At 39.3% G+C, this 19,385-nt stretch overlaps 1 protein-coding gene across 1 annotated transcript; it reads left to right on the top strand.

The window, feature by feature from the left end:
- The first annotated feature begins 2,035 nt into the window (after positions 1-2,035).
- Positions 2,036-16,931, top strand: pip4k2ca (phosphatidylinositol-5-phosphate 4-kinase, type II, gamma a). The gene is made up of 10 exons (XM_041800026.1): positions 2,036-2,498; positions 6,207-6,304; positions 6,502-6,598; positions 6,712-6,861; positions 12,498-12,644; positions 14,365-14,403; positions 14,486-14,599; positions 15,553-15,817; positions 16,579-16,682; positions 16,826-16,931. The coding sequence occupies exons 1-10, from the start codon at positions 2,340-2,342 to the stop codon at positions 16,904-16,906; spliced, it is 1,254 nt and encodes a 417-aa protein (XP_041655960.1). The 5' UTR covers positions 2,036-2,339; the 3' UTR covers positions 16,907-16,931.
- Positions 16,932-19,385: the final 2,454 nt, after the last annotated feature.

The following is a 19,385-nucleotide window of genomic DNA, read 5'->3' as shown; positions in this document are numbered from 1 at the left end:
GTTAATCCTCCATAAGAGGTTGTTGTTAGTCCCAACAGTATGTTTCATTTAGCATGCTCGAAAAAGAGCTGCATGATACAGGAAAACACTGAGATTGTGATATTTTTTCTTCCTGTGGTATAAATTGTGATACAGAAGATTACAAGAAGTTTTTCCAGATAAGTGCATTGACTGAATGTGGGCCTGGATATAAAAATTAACATCATTTTTACTATTTGGGACTTGAAGTGTTTATTCTCATCCTTGCAGATGTGAGAAAAATACTTATCGTGCATTTACACAGTGCAATGAAGACTCCATATTAGCTATAACTCACAGTCTCTATGTCTGTTGTACTTAATGTTTTACATCACTGGTTCTCAAAGGACTTGCCCGAACCTAAAGTGGACCACAGAGGTGCTTTTAGTGGCATTGGATTTCTCTATAATTTTGTGCTCTTTTCTCATGATCACTACAACAGGGGTTCTCAAACTTTTCAGCCTGTGACCCCCAAAATAAAGGTGCAAGAGACCAGGGACCCCAAATCTCCCTGAAGGTTGCTGAAGTATGGTTGAACACAGCCGTGCATAATAAAGAATAGTCATGTGCAGACTTACATCTTAAGGATTTTTTAAAATGTGGCTTTGATTACAGCATAAATCTCACCAAATGACCATTTGTAGAATAGGTATTGCACCAATATGCAGCACATTCTGAAGTAATGCACGGCCTAAAGACATGTTAAATCTTCTGACGATGTGGTAGGTTTAAGCTATGATGCTCTTCCAAAAGGTTATAAGCAAGTTCTGTTGGGTATTTGGAAATGTATAATTTGGATCTGTGCAGGTCTTGTAGATCTCTGCAAGATCTCAGAAAGATTTTTAAAAAACAAAAAGTAGAAAGGCCTCATACTGATGTCTGCCTAGGGCTCCAGAATTACTAAAATTCCCCTGAGTGTATGCCAGTCTACCATATAGTATCAAGTTTTATAAACTTATTTACAAAAAAACTATTCAAAAGTAGGATACAAAACTTGAAAATATCAAGTGTTTACCATAGCAAAATGCATTGTTTTCATTGCGCTTTCTTCAGTTGTGTGCAGAATTTTAGGTATGTCGGGTGCTGAGGATCATCATGGAGGCCACATATTCCACTACCCAGGCCTCGAGAGGTTAGGTGGCAGCTAGAGTCAAGCTAAACACATTTGACACATGTATAGCCAATATCAAGCTCAACGGCATCTCTTCTTTCTGGCCTTTTCACCCCTGGTGATACCACATCCAGTTTTGGGGCTCTTAGGACACCTACAGCAAGACAATGGGCTTGTGGCAACCCTAATACCTGTTTGGGTGGTACCCTACCCACCCCTTACTCTGCCATAAAGGTGTGGACTTTATTATTTTTTTACAATGGATTATTTTCCCATGGCCCTGGTAATATGCAAGGACATCCAGAGCATAACCGGGGATATGTCAATCATCCTTCCCATCCAGTGGTTCCCTCAGGTGGCTTACTCGACACATCTACGCCCCATTTCAGCCTTACTTCAGCCTCAAACATACCTTTAAGTTCTGATTTCTTAATCTGTTTTGTTATTTCTTTAATTTTAAACATATAATGAGTATAACCGAGATTTAAACTGAGAAAAGCTAATTCATAGTACAAAAACTTTGCCATTATCCCTTCTGTGATTGAAGATTTACATGAACGTTTAAGTTCAATCAGGAAAATATGGGTTATTTCAAGGTAAAAGACAACATCTTTAAGACCACAGTTACAACCTTCATGTGAAAGACTTGAAAGATGTAACTTTAAGCAAATAAAACGTAAATGCTGAATTTTTTTAAAGTCTTGAATCTACAAATCTTAAATTTGGGAAACGCTTCGGACGAGTGAGATTGGAAAGCTCATAATTCCGACTGTCACCCAGCACATAAATCTAGCTCGTAACCATTATGTATTCGACCATCTGACTTAATAGTGTAATGTCATTGGTCCATTTCCCCTGTCAATCACAACTCACCACATGGTTGATAATAACATGGGTGGGCTCGAGGGGGCGGTGGTGGACTGTCAGTGGATATTTGGCAGATACTGTACGTTTCCACGCATGGATGAAGTTAAGTAATGATTCATCTCTCGGGCTTAATCGTTAAATTGTGTTAAGCACAACAGCCTCGGTTTAACGTTAACGACACCTGACAGGTGACCTTTGGTTTGGTTGTCGTCGCGAGGGACCTGGGAAGGGACAACGGCAGGAACGTTAGCTAAATTAGCTTAGGAACGGTAGCCATCAGGAAGAAGTGTCACCGCTCGCTCCAGCTCTCTCTACAGGGACGAGGAGAAGCCAGTCTGCAGCCATGGCTGCCCTCAGTAACTCGGGAGCCACTTCTAGTCCCATGGTGATCCTGGCGCCGAAGACTAAAACGAAAAAGAAACACTTTGTACAGCAGAAGGTGAAGGTGTTTCGAGCTAGCGACCCCGTCCTCAGCGTCTTCCTGTGGGGCGTCAATCACTCGGTGAGTCAGTGGAAGCTAACGTCGCTGTAACAAGCTAATGCTGCCAGTAACCACTATGTAACTGTGTCATGTAAATCAGCTAACTCTGTTAGCAGGAGCGTTAGCAAGGAGGTTCTCAGAGGGAAGAAATGTTAAAGATTTATCTGCAACCTTTCAAATTATGTGACACCAACGGTTATCACCAACGGAAAAACTCCCCTCCCTAGAACGTTGTCAAATAGTCGACGCATCGAATCGATGGGTTATTGTGACCAGAAATCTCATAATGCATGTCATTTTAAGGATTGATAGTACGAGAATGAACTAGAAACTGTAAACAAACTACTTCTACATAGAAAGAGTGGTGTATAGGAAAGGAATGAATCCACCAGATTTTCCCGTTTCATTCAATATTTTTGCATGTGATGGCCAATACAAGCCTCCACTATGGTTCATAAGGCATTATGACAGATGATAATGTAGCTGCAAGACAATTTAAAGGCATTTCCTAGTCTTTCTTAATGATTAAAAAAACCTGCGAATCCATCGATCATGTTTAAAAATGCTAAAAAGAATTACTGAATTACTTAGTGTTCAATTTAATTTAAACAATGAATAAAGTTACTTCAAAATATAGCAGTACTAAAAAAGAGAAATTATTGATAAGACATCCACTTTGGGTTACAAGCATGCACCTTGAAGTTTCATTGCAGTAGTTTGAAATAGGGTAATAATGGCAGAAAGTTGTCAGCGTACTTGTGCAGTATAAATTATGCGCATAAGTTACCCGATATTGAGTGCTAAGGACTTCTATTTTTGTTGCAGGGGTTTTAAGACAGGTAATTATACGATTATATTCTTACTAGTGTTATATCAAAGTTCACAACTCTTAATTGTGAAAACTGCGCTGTGATTCTGTACAAAAAGACGGTTTGCTGTCGTTGCACTCAAGCCTTAACACACCTGGGCACCTGTTTCTGGCACACAGCAGTGCATTCAGACCCCCTTCCCATTTTACAATTGTGTTATGTTGCAGCCTGATGCTACAGTCGATGAAATTCATGTTTATTCTCATTGATCTACACTTAGTACCTCACAATGACAATGTGAAAACAGAACTTTAGACATTTTGGCAAATTTATGAAAAATAAAAAACTGAAATATCACATCGATTTAAGTGTCCTGAACTTTTGCAGCAACACTTGAAATTTATCTCATGTACCTCCCTTTTCTCATGATTGTTGTTGAGATGTTTCTACACCTTGATTGGAGTAATCTATTGTAAATTGGAACTGATTGGATATGATTTGGAAAGCTGAACAGGCATTTTAGAGCAAAAACCAAGCCATGAGGTCAAAGGAACTGCAGAGCTCAGAGGTGGTCAAACTGAGCAATGTGGAGAGAAGGGCCATAGTAAGAGAGGAGACCAAGAACACGATGGTCACTCTGAGCTCCAGAGGTCCTGTGTGGACATGGGATAAAAAGTTGCAGATGGACAACCATCACTGGAGCCTTCCACCAATCTGGGCTTATTGCAGAGTGGCAAGACGAAAGCCTCTCCTCAGTGCAAAACACATGAAAGCCCTACTTGGAATCCAAAACCTCCCCATGAAAGTCACCATGTATATCTTTCTAAATCATATCCATTCAGTTTAATTTAACACAGTTGGACTCCAATCAAGGTGTAGAAACATCTCTGCAAAGATCAAGAGAAATGGGAGGAACCTAAGCTACTTTTCAAATGTTTTGTAAAGGGTCTGAATACTTAGGTCAATGTGAAATTTCTGTTTTTTTATTTTTAATAAATTTGCCAAAAACTCTGTTTTCACTTTGCCATGATGGCGTACTGAGTGTAGATTCATGAGGACAAAAAGCCTAAAATTTTTTCTAGACTGAATACTTTCTGAATGTCCTGAATCTCAATATACATTCAGATGTTAACATTTATGGTATTTAATTATGCAGTACTTAAAATGGCATGAGGATGCACTTAAATTTTATTTATTTTATGAACAGTTATTTAAAACTCATTGTCTGTGTGTCAGGATTTTAGTTGAAAAGTCTCATCAGATTGGACAGAAAATGCAGCCTGACGGGTTTAACATCCGCTGAGGTTACATTCCTTGAGGTTTGTGTTGGGTTTGACCAACAGTACCCCGTCTGTATTATACCTTATGTTGTGATTTTAAACAAAATCAAAACTCAGAATCTGAACGACTGTATACCCAGGAGGGAAATTTGCTTCTTACAGATTATTTTAGAAATATAAATAATATATAAAGCAATAATAACAAAAAGCAAAGATTATAAGAGTTTAAAAAAAAGTATGTACTAGAAGTGCTGCATTCAGGAGAAGACTGTTGTCTCAATGAAAAACAGTTTTATTCAGGTTTAATTTAAGGGTTATTACCTCCCCCAAGGAGGCTATGTGATCAAATGCGTTTGTTCGTTAGCAACATAACTCAAAAAGTCGTGGAGGGATTTTGATGAAATTTTCAGGAAATGTCAGAAATGGCTTAAGGGACAACTGATTAGATTTTGGGAGTGATCCGGATCACTGTCTGGATCCAAGAATTTTTTTAAGGATTCTGTACTATTGGATTATAGGGAGAAAAGGCTAATGGCGGAGCTCTGCGCCGTTACCACATTACACCAGGAGATGGCAGACATGAGTAACTTCAAGCAGCATTTTGGCTGTTTCCATTCAAAGTTTTTGAGTTTATAGAGTTTGAAAGACGCACGCCCGGTTGAGGAGACGAGTCGAAGCGTAACAGAGAGAAAGACAGTGAATTGTAGCGAGAATACTCACAATGCTGGGAGGAATAGAGGAATATTCACCCTCTGCCATGACTTCCAGTCGTCCAGTGAGACCATGGGTGAGACTGTCAGTGCATCTGTTGGCATCAGCAGGCAATGCTTTCGCCATGACAGTCCACCCGTAGTGAAGCCAGTGCTTTGACTCACTGTGTTTTCACCCCACTGGGGAGGGAGTAATCTGCGAATGCCGTGGTGGGGGGCACATGGGGACGGATCCAGAAATTTTTTAAAGGATTCTTCACTATTGGGAGATACGGCTAATGGCAGAGGTCTGCGCTCTCTGAGTGCTTTTCTAGTTGAATATACAGACGACAGGTTTAAAAAATTGATAGACTAGATATATTAGTTTGTAATGGAGTGTACTACTGCTTAAAAAGTTTAAATAAGACCAGGGATGTACAGAGTGTGTGACTCACAGAGGATGAAGCTGTACAGTTAATCTAATTTAGGACAAGTCACTTAACTGGTCATTAGACCATCCTCTTAACAGGTAAGAGTATAGATGTGCTCTTACTCTCCACGTTTTTATTCTTTGTCACATCACACTGAATAAAATGACTGTAGGTTTGAAGCTTTTGATTGCATTAATATTGATGAAGAAGCAGGTTCCAAGGAACTAGAGTCTACTTAACCCTTCAGGTAAACTATTTAACAAGGTTTGCCTTCATTTGTAGTCTAAAACAAAGAAACACTATTAAAACACATAAAAAGCATGGAAAACAATTGCACATCTGAGTCAAGTGTTTTTAGTACAATGTCTTCAGTTGTGAATAGGAGATAAAAGTGGAAATCTTGGGAATTGTTAAATAATTACAAGTTTGTGGTACACTGAAACAAAAAGACCGGCAGAGTGCTGTTAAAAAAAAGAATTTGAGGATTTCTAAATGCTAATCCGTGTTCTCCTTCTTTAAGATAAACGATCTGAACCAGGTGCCTGTTCCTGTCATGCTGCTCCCTGATGACTTCAAAGCAAACACCAAGATTAAAGTCAACAACCACCTCTTCAACAAGTAAAATCAATAAATTACACAGTTAAATAGAAATGAAATGTTAATACCTGCCTGATGCTTTCCAGAACTCTGTTGATTTACCTGTTAGAGAACAAGAGCTGTAAGTAGCTCTGTTTTCCCCTAAAGGATAAAGACAGCATGTTTAACTGAGGACAGATAACCAGCCAGATGTTCATTTGTCTTTTTCTGTTTTACAGAGAAAATCTTCCAGGACATTTCAAGTTCAAAGAATACTGTCCTCAGGTCTTCAGAAATCTAAGGGAACGGTTTGGTATAGAGGATTTGGACTATCAGGTTTGTGATTGAGTGTACATGCAGAGGGATGAGTCTATAAAAACTCAGCATTACATAATTGGCATGATTTAAATTAGAGGATAGATCATCATTGTGATGGGCCTCTATTCCAGGTTTCATTAACCCGCAGCTCTCCTATGAGGAATGCAGATGACCAGGGAGACTGTCTGCTGCTCAACTCCTATGACCGCACGCTGGTCATCAAACAGATCTCCAGTGAAGATGTCGCAGACATGCACAGCATCTTGTCAGAGTATCACCAGGTGAGGGCTGCATGGTTAAAGAGAAGTATAAACTACAGTTTAGTTTAGGAGATACTTGTTTAAGAATACAACACAAATCACATATAAAACATATAAAAGTCGGTATGTGGGTAAAGTAGAAACCGCTAAATGGCCTGTATGAAAGCCACACCTAATGCATATTACATAAAAAAACCACCAAAATCACTTAAATCTAAGTTATTACATATTACAGTGAATACAGAAAAGGAAGAGAAGGTGCTGTACCATGAAGAACGTTTTTCATTGCAGTCATTACAGTTTAGAATTACAAATGTAAAAAAATGTCAGTTTTACTCTAATATATTAGTCTTGTATTTAATTGCTGTTATAACTGCCTTCCCTGTCTGTCTGTAACTTTAGTGTCCTTCTAAGGACAATATAGCTTAACGAATCTCAAAGGCCATTGGGGTGGTATATTTGCTCCCCAGTAGGGATCATCCATGTAACCTGTTACCCTGTTGCAGTGAGCTAAGCCAATACCAAAATGTGACGTCATGACATAGCCGACCACTGAGAGGTCAGAGAGGGTATCATCACTGGGAGGGCCATAAATGAGATATTTGACTTGGGAATCAAGCTCCTCTTGTAGCCGTATAACTCCTCTGTCTCTTCTTTACTTTTAAATAGAATTTTTTTCTAACTGCTTGCTCGTAGCCACAGATGAAACCAGGTACACTTTGGCCTGGATGTCCTCCACTGTTGTTGTGTTAAGGCGGCCTTACACAGAACAACTTTTCCTCCGACTTCAAAGTCGCAGAAAAAATCCCAAAGTCAGAGTAACATACTGGGAGTCTTGCTAAAGTCGCAGCTCGCTCCCGTTGTCTTAGTCGTCAGGTGTAAGGTGGTCTTAACACCTGATTTTAGCAGTTTAAAGACAGTCCTTCTTCAGTCTTGGTGTTATGATATCAAACATGTTTGATATTATCATAAGTCTGTTCATATGCAAATTGTGTTTCTGATTTAAAAACATCGAATTATAAGAGATATTTACTCAAATGCGATCCCCATGTCCTTCTGCATCTTGTTCTCTGCCTAAAAATTGTTGTTGTGAATTTCCACCAAATACATGATGGGAAATAATCTCAAAAGGAATCCTATTCCAGTCTTGTAGTTAGTGACCCATAGTCTCTGCAAAATCTTAGTCTGAGACTAAAAACGAAATGGCTTGTCAACAAATCGTCTTTAGATGTGAGAAGCTCTCAGGTGTCAATCTTTTTAGAGTCTTTTAAGCATTTTAGCAAAGTCCTCTGGTGTAAGGCCGGCCTTAGACGTCACAGGAGTTTCCCACAGTCGTGCTATGACTAACCCATCTACACTGACTGCGTACCATCAAGGATGTACTCTACTGGAAAAAGAAGAGCCTGTCAATAAAACCAATTAGCATTTAGCTCAGACAAACTGCTGTCTAGGCTTCTGGGGGGCTAGCTGAGTCTGGCTGACTTGCAGTAGCTTTACCAATCACATGCTTTAGTGAAAATACATGTAAGGGTGTTGTTTTAAGACTAGTGCTAGTGGCTTATGACTATACAGTATAAAATACCCCTGGGGAACCATGCAGAGAAAAGCATGCTGCACAACCTGTAGTATAATAATCACCCTAAATACAGTGTAGGAGTTCAGCTTGTCAGTACAGGTATATTGCCTATGGTACCTCTACAGTGACTAAAACCAAATGTTTCTATTCTTTTCAGCCTTCCCCTCCTCCTCAGTAGCTCATGCAAAGTTGCAAGCTATCGTCATACAACAGGCTGATATCAGGAAACATCAAAAAGCACAAACAGCAGAGGAATAAAGCTGCATGCTTTCTATCCCTGTTCAAAGTGATCACTGATATTTGACAGAAAATTTTAACAATCTTGAATCTCAAACCTTCCTTTGACAAAAGCCAATAATCTTTCAGTCTCACCATCATTTGCCCACCAGTCATTAGACGTAAAAATCCCACACTCAGATCCAAGATCTCTTACATTCTGTATTCTTTACTGAACTGTGTATTGAAGCTTTCTGGGGTTAAAAATCATATGAGACAGTTTGTCGCAAAGTTCCTAAAATGAGACTCTCTTCCTTAGGGAGGATTTTTCTGCCTCATAGGTGAAGAAAGTTGACCCAAATCTGAATATTTTTAGCCTTTTTCTTGCCAGAAGTAGCACTTTGCAGAGAGACTGCTGTGTTAAACCTGAGGATGGCTAACATTTGTCCTGTTTAAGAGCAAGGGCCTACATTTCTGGTTCTGAGGTCTCCGAGTTCTTGTTTCTCCTCTCCCTGTGGGGGATCAGTGCCGGTTATTATCAAGGTTACATCAGTATTGAGCAAAGAAGCAGAACAAATGCTCTGTTAGGATTGCTGCTTGAGTGTTCGTATCTCCTCATTATGTAAATGAGTCCAGATACGAGCCAGCTGACACACTTTCACCTCTACACTGTTTGCTATTGTACTTTATATGCTGGCTGGCCTGTTATTATTGTGCTCATGCTTGTATTTCTGAGCTGCATGGATGCTTAAAATCTGGGTCTCACTCCAGGCTAAAATACCACTGAGTAAACTTTTGGCTGCTTTGAGCTCATACTGGAATGTGTAGCTGGTTGTTACCCAGCCTACACGGAGTAGGGAGGGAGAAGAAGAAAATGGACGCTCTGTTTCAGTGTTTATTATTTCACTTGGCCCTGAATGAACTCCTTGTTAACAGAGCTTCTGTGTTGGCATCACACAGCTTCCTCTGTGTATCAAGGCAGTCTGCAGATTACAGCTAATTTGATATTTTTGTAAACATCATTTTTTGGGCCATGTATTTAGTATGCCAACTAAATGTAACAAGTAAAAACTGCATTATTTTGATAACTTATTCTACCTGCTCATCTCAGACATGAAGCCAAATATCTGAAAGCTTTACTGTAAGAGTTTTTGGAATTAAAGCAGTTCTAGCTTTTGCATGATATTGGATCAACTTTTAGATTTTCTGATAAAAGTTTTAAATCTTTGTAGTGCTGATTTTTAAAAAATAATTGTTGGGCAGCAGCCTTTAAAGAAAAATTCTAACTTTTTGACCACATACAGTACTGCACAGAACTGTTAGGCATGTTTGAGCCAAAAATTGAGGCTGAATTAAGGTGTAGATGTGGCGAGTAAACTGCCTGAGGGAACCATTGGCCCGGAAGATGGATTGACACTACCCTGGTCATGCTCTGGATGTCTTTGCATTTTACTAGGGGGATGGGAAAATAATCTATTGACAAGATAAAAAAGTCCACACCTGTAGGGCGAAGTAAGGGGTGGGTGTGGCGAGTAAGCATGGCCTAGGGCAGTGTTTCCCAACCATTTTTTCTTGCAACCCCCTCTATGTACCTAAGAAAAATGGGGCCCCCCAGGACCCAAGAGAGAAGAAAAAGTGACACACTGCCACCAAATAATCTTCATAGATTTTAATTGTTTCACTGATAAAACCCTAAAAAAGGCCTATGCATGCTTTTCTTATCAAAAACCTTTATATGAACTACTTAATAACTGCTTTATTATGGTTTTAGTCAATATTTGCTAATCTAGTTTTTGCAGCCTCAGAGCAGACAAAGCCCACTAAGATCTTTGGCATCCCCGAACCCCAGGTTTGGAACCAATGGCCTAGGGGTACCAGCTGGGCAGGTAGTAGGGTTGCCACCAGTCCCTGGTTGTGCTTGGATGTCCCAAGGGCCCCAAAACCACTGGTGGTCTCTGGGGGTATCACAAGGTATGAAAAGACCCGGACAGAAGAGATGCCGTATAGTTTGACCTTGGCTGCCAAGCAAGGTCAAAGTCAACAGCCCCTTTGTTGTTGCACATTGGGCCCTGTTATGAAACCTTGGTGTGAGAAGCAACAAGTGAAAATAGAAGTGCTAACACCAGCTAACACCAGCCAACTTTTGGCCAATTAATGATTATTTTCAATAGGCTATAATTGCTCGCTTAAATTGGCTAACCAGTAAGTCAGTCATATCTTAATGATATCCAAAACTCCTCTGCTGCTTCATTTTTCTGGAGCTAGACAGTTTAGATTGGAGCTTTGCAAGATGGATTTGCCTGTTGACAGACATGGAGTCCGGCAAATTCATCTGCTTCACAAAGTTGGCATTGTTGGATGTGAGTGAAAACCCTGAGTTTTTTTTTAATGTGAATAACCTGCATTTAAATCTGGCTGATATCAGTAGAAAACCCACTGCAGTTTCAGAGCACTTCTCACCAGCGTTTAATGTTGCTACGCTATGGCAGTAGTCTCCTCTGTAGTATCTATAACACTGTTTTTAAAGGACTTTACAGGCTTTTCCCTTATTCCAGGAAATAGCATCAATAAAACACAGAAAAATGTAAACTAATACTGTTGTGGCATTTGCAGCAGCTGTAAACCTGAAAACTTTGACCCCAGAAAGATGAGCAAGATTATTTTTTTCCTCACCATTTCCACAAAGCTGATATCATAAGTCCCGCCCCTTCTTTATTTTGATTGGCGACTGAGGTAGAAGTGACATTGAAGAGCATTGCACTGTTCTGATTGTTGATCTTTTTTTGACTGAGGGTTCTGCAAGAAAAAACAGCTGATTCTGGAGGACATTAATTTTGCACTGAAGCTGAAAGTGCCAAAAAAAAAAAAAGTTGGCTGTGAACACGGACCTCAAGTCTAAAATTATTAAATGTTTGAGCTATAAATTGTACATTTTAAAGAATAATAACATTGAGTTTTGATTAAAAGTGTCACAAAGGTTTAAACTGTTTTAAGATGTGTTTCTCATTATATCCTTTTTTCTGTTGTGTGATTTGACTTCAGTTTTGGTTTAAAACAAAGTCACAATGACCAATCCTAGCAAATCATGATAAGTGAAAATTTGCAGATTACTTAAGAATCACAATATGAATCAAATCAGCTCCAGGAATTATGACTAAATCTGGACCAAGGCCTTTCATCCCAGCCCTGAGAGCTTTCATGTGCAGCCAGACACTCATCAAGGACACTGTCACGTTTTCACTTCTGTCATCCTGTTAAATCAGTCCATGTTGTTGCCCAGTTTCACTGTCGCCTGAGAAGGGAGTAGACAGCGAGCTGTCTCCTCTGACTCATATTTAGTCACCAGCGTAGTAAAGAGCACTGTCCAAGAAAACACATGGAAATTACAGCTTTGACTGAGATGATCCCCGCTCAGATCTCCAGAAGTTTTTGTTTTATCTTTGGAGTTCTCGGTGAATCCTAAAGCTCTGTCGATCTGTAGCTAGAGATTAACAACGGCTTATTGTGAGGATAGGTGAATGTGCTTTTGTTCTGTGCTGGGTGTACAAGGTTTTGAGATTTATCTAAAATGAATAATCCATGCATGAAACAAAGACTTGCAGACTGATGTCTTTTTAACATCCTGTGTCTCAGCATTTCAGGTCTTTATTAACTACAGAACACAGCTCAAAGTCTAACCTGGAACCATTCAGGAAATACTTTAAGCAAAGCCTGTGTGTCTTTGAGACTCTTTATTAATCTGTCATTTCTCAATCTGTCCTTTACTCTTTCACACTGTCTTTCTTGGTTGTTTGTTAAATTACAATGCGACTGTGTATTCCTCTGTGTTCATCTTTCATGTAACCCTGTTTTATCCTCCCTGCAGCACATAGTGAAGTGTCACGGCAGCACCCTGCTGCCACAGTTCCTGGGTATGTACCGGGTGAGCGTGGACAACGAGGAGACCTACCTGATCGTCATGAGGAACATGTTCAGCCACAGACTGGTTGTACACAGGAAGTACGACCTGAAGGTGAGGAGGAACTACATGTAGAGGGAACAGGAAATTCACCTTCTCCAAAAACTACCTTCCTTTCTTTTGTTTTCTGTTGTGTTTTGACACTCAGCTGCAAGGCTCTGAAGGTTTTCTTCAGTAAATTTAGACTGGATGAGATGCTGTCATGCTTCTACCTTTAAGACCTGATGCAGTGTTGGTGGACTTTAGATGGCCTTAGATCTAAGTGATGTTAGACATAGAACCAACAAACTGCAACATGATTTAATGAAATGCATGCTGGAATGTGCATGAGACAGCCTCTTTAGCATCCATGCTGAAAAACTGATGGCTTTAGATCAAAACTGAGCAGTGCCTAATGCCCCTTTTATTTAAGTATTACCTGTGGACCTATAATGTGAATAACCCCCTATGTTTTTTAATTTTTATTTATTTATCAGATTATTTGTCAGGGACAATACATAAGCATTGCTGCATTTAATCACAGTGCAACTGATGCAATGTATAAAAGACATCTAGCCATGGCTAATTTGCAGTCCTTTGGTGAAGTGCATTCAATGGGGTTAGCTAAGTCTGTAATGTACTCAAATTATCCAACATCTCTGAAGGAAAAAATGAAGGTGCTGCATGGCTGCAATTAAAATGTGCAATCTATTTCCAAAATTCACACACACATTTGGACACTAGAGTCAATACAGATAAGTAAAATAAAGCCATTTTTACACATGTGCTGAAATTAACTAAAAGCAACGAACTGTTTATAACCTAGATGTGTCAAAACTTTGTTAACAACGTCCTGCAAAGCCTCTATTTTTTTATTCAATCAGAAGCCGGAGCAGAAAAAGCCCCACATGCAGTAAAAAAACACATTTACCACCCTAAATAACAGAGATACCGGTTCATATGGGATTTCAGTTACCTGTGGACCTCTGTGTGAGCTGAAATATGGTTGGTAATTTGCCCTGGAAGTTTAACACTGTAATTTACAGACATGATCGATTCACTTGGGATTAAAAACACAGACGTTCTTTGAGATTATTACAAATGACCAGAGGTGCCTAGGTAATACTAGTCCTGTGCGTATAGGGCATTAGATGATGAGAACCTGAGATAGGATAGCAACACAGAGGCCAAGCACAGGTGTAACTGACGAGAACAACAGTGGCACAATCTAGATTATGATATGAGTGGGAACCTGTTTGTCAAGGTTCAGTGGTAAGGGAAATGTGAAGAGAGAAGTATGTTTATGGTTTAAAAAGTTGTTAACAAACTTGATTTTTGAACAGAGCTTTTAGCCTTTTAAAGGTCTTTAATTTCATGTCCCGGTCTGCTACTGAGGCTGAGACATTCTCAAATGAAGCTGATTGGTCTGAACAGTGTTTGGTTTGGCACGTTGTGGATTGGAGCTTTCCAAGATGGATTTATCCATCTGCTTTGCAAGGTTAATTATATCATGAAAACAAGACAATAAATCTGACTTCCATCTCCACCTATGAAACTTTTACAAAGGAAGTCATTACCATTCCTCCATTTAAGTCATTCATTAGTTTTTTCAGATGTGACGGTGTTTTGTGTTCCAGTTGCTGAAAGTAATTTTCTCAAGGTATTGTGTGTTGTAAGGAACTTAGTTTCTCTAACTTAATCCCCAAAGAAAAAGAGACAAACTTCTAATGCTTTTTCCTACCTGGGATAATTGGTCCTTTTTCTGTCTCAATAACATATCAATATATTTTTACAGGGCTCTCTTGTGGCTCGTGAAGCAAGCGACAAAGAAAGGGTAAAAGAAACCTCCCTCCCACTTTTGATTTTATCTAATTATGTCGCCGTCTCTCTGCTAAAATGCATTTTGATTCTTAAAGGTAAAAGAGCTCCCCACCTTTAAAGACATGGACTTCAGGAACAACATGCAGAAGGTTTACGTCACTGAGGAGCAGAAGGAGAAGTTCATGGAGAAACTCAACAGAGATGTGGAGGTAGGTGACCTGATAGTTGTCTTTAAATGTGACACACCACTGTTTTTACACACCTCGTCCACACAGCGGCAGCATCAGCACATCACTGCTGGTCCGCTCCCGTGAGGCCATTTTGGCTGCAGAGGGGTGGAAGTGAAACTCGCTCAACTCAAGGGAAATCTTGATTTTGTGACTTAAATTGATTAGTACATAGATCCATTGCTTAATTGGTGGAAAATTATTTAAAACTATTTTGATAAATACCTAAGGTACAACATCAGTCCTTTTCTTCAAGCATACAATCAGTGTTGTATGTCAGAAGCCTCTCCAGTAAAGTGTGCAGGGTTACTGTATTATAGGATTGTAAAATCACAGGTAAACTGAGAAGTGTTGGGTGAGGGTTATTGTATGGCTTGGATTATCATCTTAATAAGTTGAAAATAAGCATTTTATCAACTGCTAGAGGCCCTCTGAGCTCTTTCAACTGTTTTCTGACATTTAAAGACTTAAATGTTTATCAGTCGAAAAATGATCGCTACAAATCAGTGCATACCAACTAGAAGGAAAATTTGGTTCCGCTACTTGGAAGTTTTAGGGATTAAACTAATGCTCATTAAGATGTAAATCAATTAATACGGACTTTGGTCACTAAAATGTGAGAAATTCATATCCATTGATTTTGTGTTATTGTTTTTGAATACTTTATTTTGTTAGAACTCTAGACCTGGTATATCAATATTAATATTCAACTTTTAAGAGGGAAAACATTAACATGATGAAATTTTGTCACTTGGGAAGTTATTAGCAAAGTATTAAGGTGGCATTTCTTTAAAAAAACTACATGGATAAATCAGCTAGATGTTGCAGCTCTTGTTAATTTCTCTTTTCACCTTCTGTTTCTCCCCCTCACTAAATCATTTATAATATTAAACCCTGTTGTAAAGGTCTTAGTAAATGTTTCTGCTTTCTTTTAGTTTCTGGTGAGGCTGAAGATCATGGACTACAGTCTGCTGCTTGGCATTCATGACGTGGGTCGAGCAGAACGAGAAGAGGAGGAAGGCGAGGAGGTTTCTAATGAAGAGGACCCAGAAGCGGAGAACGGTCTGACAGCAGGGGCCACAGTGGGCTCTTACGGCACGTCTCCTGAGGGAATCGCTAGTTACATGTCTGCCTGCAAACCTCTGGGGCCTGGGGAGTTTGACCCCTACGTGGACGTGTATGCAGTCGGAAGCTGTGCAGGTGAGCACCAGTTGATGAAACTGAAGCTGTTTCTTAAAGTCCAGGATCTTTCCTACAAAGGACAGAGAAAGGCTATGAAGGGCCTTACTGCTTAGATATACTACAGTATGTGTGTCAGTAACTAGTTTGAGCATCCTTACACTGAGCTGCTGATGAACTTGAACACAAAATATAAAGCTACAACTGAGGTGGGATGGGATGATCCTCTCTAGCACAGAAGTATAGCATCATTCTGTGGGAAACACTGACTTGGGCAGCCTTTGATATACCTGGGTGGCCCGCTCAAATATTGCTTGTGTGTGTTAAACACTGGATTTGATTTTTTTTCTGAACAATAACATTGAAAAGTAGTGAAGCTTTCAAAAAGCTACACGTCCTTTTTAATCCAAAGCAGCCACCAGTGAAAGAATGAGAGCACAGAAATGTGTTAAAAGTACTTTTGTATTGAAGTCAGGATATAGGAGCGTGCCTGCATGGTGAGTTTATCAAACATGATAAATTAAACTATATTGGGTACACAGGACTTTTTGCTGCAGTGGTATAGAAACTTTGGAGAATTTCTCCTTTTTTCTCTGCCGCTCTCATATTTCCATCTGCTCACCTTCACTTCAGTGAACAATGACATCTGCAGGATAACAACGGTAGACTTCATCTCTTCTTTGGGCTTTAATCTTGATGATTGTTATGTGAACACTCCAACACAGCACCGTCATTACAGACAGTATAACACAACTCTGATTGTTTTCTGCCTTTCATCTTAGGAGCCCCTCAAAGGGAGGTCTATTTCATGGGCCTGATTGACGTCCTCACTCAGTACGACACCAAGAAGAAAGCCGCTCACGCAGCAAAAACTGTCAAACATGGGGTGAGTAGAACAAGCGAGGAAGGCTGCTGTCAGCGTGTTTGTACCTGCGCTGAGACTAGCGTTTGATGTTTGCTTTAATATCATCTCATCTGATGTATACAGATGATGCTGATGACCTTCTTTGTCTCTCCTCTCTGTCACAGGCTGGAGCTGAAATCTCCACAGTCCACCCCGAGCAGTATGCCAAACGATTCCGAGACTTTATCTCAAACATTTTTGCGTAATAAACACTGCTGTAAGTCAATCCAACTGAAGAGCTAAAAGTCTATTCTGTGACCAAATATAGTATGCACACACAGATCACTGGATCTGAGGCGAGACTACTTATAGCAATATGACGTTCTTGTACTTATGCATATATTTATTTTTAAGACAAATTAAGCATTTCTTCTAGATAAGAAAAACTCATACAGACTGACTCTGGAGCAGAAGGGTACATGGAAACAGACTACTGTTGATCAGTGATCAAAGTGTTGGACTGCTTCAGTGTGGGATCAAATATGTCTCTTGTCTGCTTCCCCAGGCTTCAACTGAACTCTGAGAGTTTGACATTTTTAGAGGAGGGTTTATTTGTTTTCTTGCCAAAAATAAGACAAGAGGATACCCCAAGGAGGCATGTGGGTTCAAGAGCTATCAGGGATTTTAAACTCCAGTGTGATCCTTGTCTAACTCAAACACAACTTTGATATCAGCTTTGATACCGAAACATAAACACAAGCTCTTAAAACCAAATATAAGGACATTTCTTGTTTTCAGATATCAAAAATTGCTGGCAAACTCCAACATTGGAAAAAAATTTGATGCTGCATTGAAACGAGAGATTACCCAGTATCAGGTACCTAGGATTTTATTTTATTTTATTGCTGTTGCATTGGAGCAGGTATTCATGTTGTTTGATTTTTACTTGCATCATATCAAAGGTTTAAGTTCTGGTTTTATTTTAAGCTTCGACTAAATGCATAGACTGGATATCCTAGATACTTCCTTACCTACATTCCTGTCTTCTTGCATAATGCAATTTCAGCTACCATAGTGTTTGAATGGTAGAGAAGGGTAATGGCTGTGATGACAATGCTGCACCAGCATCTGTCTGTTCCATTTGATAAAGTCTTTTACTTGCTTGTGAGCTTTCAGTAAAGGACTGAAGTCTTGTAGGATACCCTGTCATTAGTATGCCCTTTCACTGATGCACTGCAGCAGTAAAGCTCCATATGATATTGGTGTCTCAGTGTGTGAATACATATTGCATGGACATAATGCATTACCAGCTCGTTCCTTCATCACACCACAGCCCCCCTGAATCTGTCAAAGTTGTACAGTGACAGACTGCTCAGCTCCTCTCCCCTGTTTCTTTCTTGCTTTTTTGAATTGAGGAGTCTTGTTAAGAAAAAGTGCATTTAATAATGTGTAATTGTAATTTAATCACTGTTTTAAAAAGTCAACGCCTTTAGGCTTTTCACAACACAGGGAGATTTGAGATATACACAAAGCAGCTTGGGGGTATTTGCAGCACAATGTTAGAAGACTTTGCTGCTTTTTTACTTCTTTCCTAGATGTGTAATTCATCCATGAAACAGAAACATTGGTTGGGGTGTGTAGTTAAAAATAGAAGGGTCCCAAAAGTTTAAACATAAAGCCCTGTCAGCAGGAAACGGCTAACCTGACACACCAGATCGACTGTTTCATATATAGATTGGATGAATATATGTAACAATCATCTGGGAAAGCTCCCATAGAAAAAGTTTGGGCAGGGCAGGACTTTTCAGAAAATCTTCATAAGGTGGTTGGAAGATTGCTCTGTCTGTCACATTCATGACGGACCAATCAGGAGACAGTCTAATGTAAAAAGATAATCTATCCTGGTTGGACACTAATTTGCAAAACTCATGATTTTTTTTTTTTTTACTGTTTTTTAACTTTATACACAATCTCATGCTCTTAAACACATTGGCATTGGGATGCAGAATGGTAACACTAGAGGCAGAAAATACATTTTTTTTTTACATTGAATTTTAATCAGTATACTACGGAAGAGTATTAGGGCCACTGAAAAAAAAAATTTTGAGACAAATTTTTTTTTTTCACTTGTGAGAAAAAAGTCAGAATTCTGAGATTAAAGTCAGAATTCTGAGAAAAAAGTCAGAATTCTGAGTTTAATCTCAGAATTCTGAAAAAAAAATTTGAGACTTTTTTTTCATTTGAAGAATAAAGTCAGAATTCTGACTTTTTTTCCTCAGAATTCTGACTTTTTTCTCAGAATTCTGACTTTTTTCTCAGAATTCTGACTTTTTTTAATCAGAATTCTGACTTTTTTCTCAGAATTCTGACTTTTTTTTATCAGAATTCTGACTTTTTTCTCAGAATTCTGACTTTAATCTCAGAATTCTGACTTTTTTCTCAGAATTCTGACTTTAATCTCAGAATTCTGACTTTAAACTCAGAATTCTGACTTTAATCTCAGATGACGAATTGGTGCGTCTCATTTGACTGACCGAAAACTTGAAAGGCAGAAGCTACTAATCTGTCAACTAGAATGCTAGTTAGCTAGCTGACAGGAAGTCGAGCTTAGTGGGCGGGCTCTTGTCTGCCGTTAGGTTGATTCAAAGTTCAGGTGAGACAGCGATTTCAATATTGAAGCCGCCATGGATTGGCTTCAAAAGCTGTTTGAGTCTGCGTATTGTAATCAAACGATGTCAAACGGGC

This window comes from Cheilinus undulatus, linkage group 11 (assembly GCF_018320785.1).
Source record: "Cheilinus undulatus linkage group 11, ASM1832078v1, whole genome shotgun sequence".
Lineage (NCBI taxonomy): Eukaryota > Metazoa > Chordata > Actinopteri > Labriformes > Labridae > Cheilinus > Cheilinus undulatus.
Note: the sequence above shows the minus strand (reverse complement) of the source record. Positions and strands in the feature narration are given on the sequence as shown.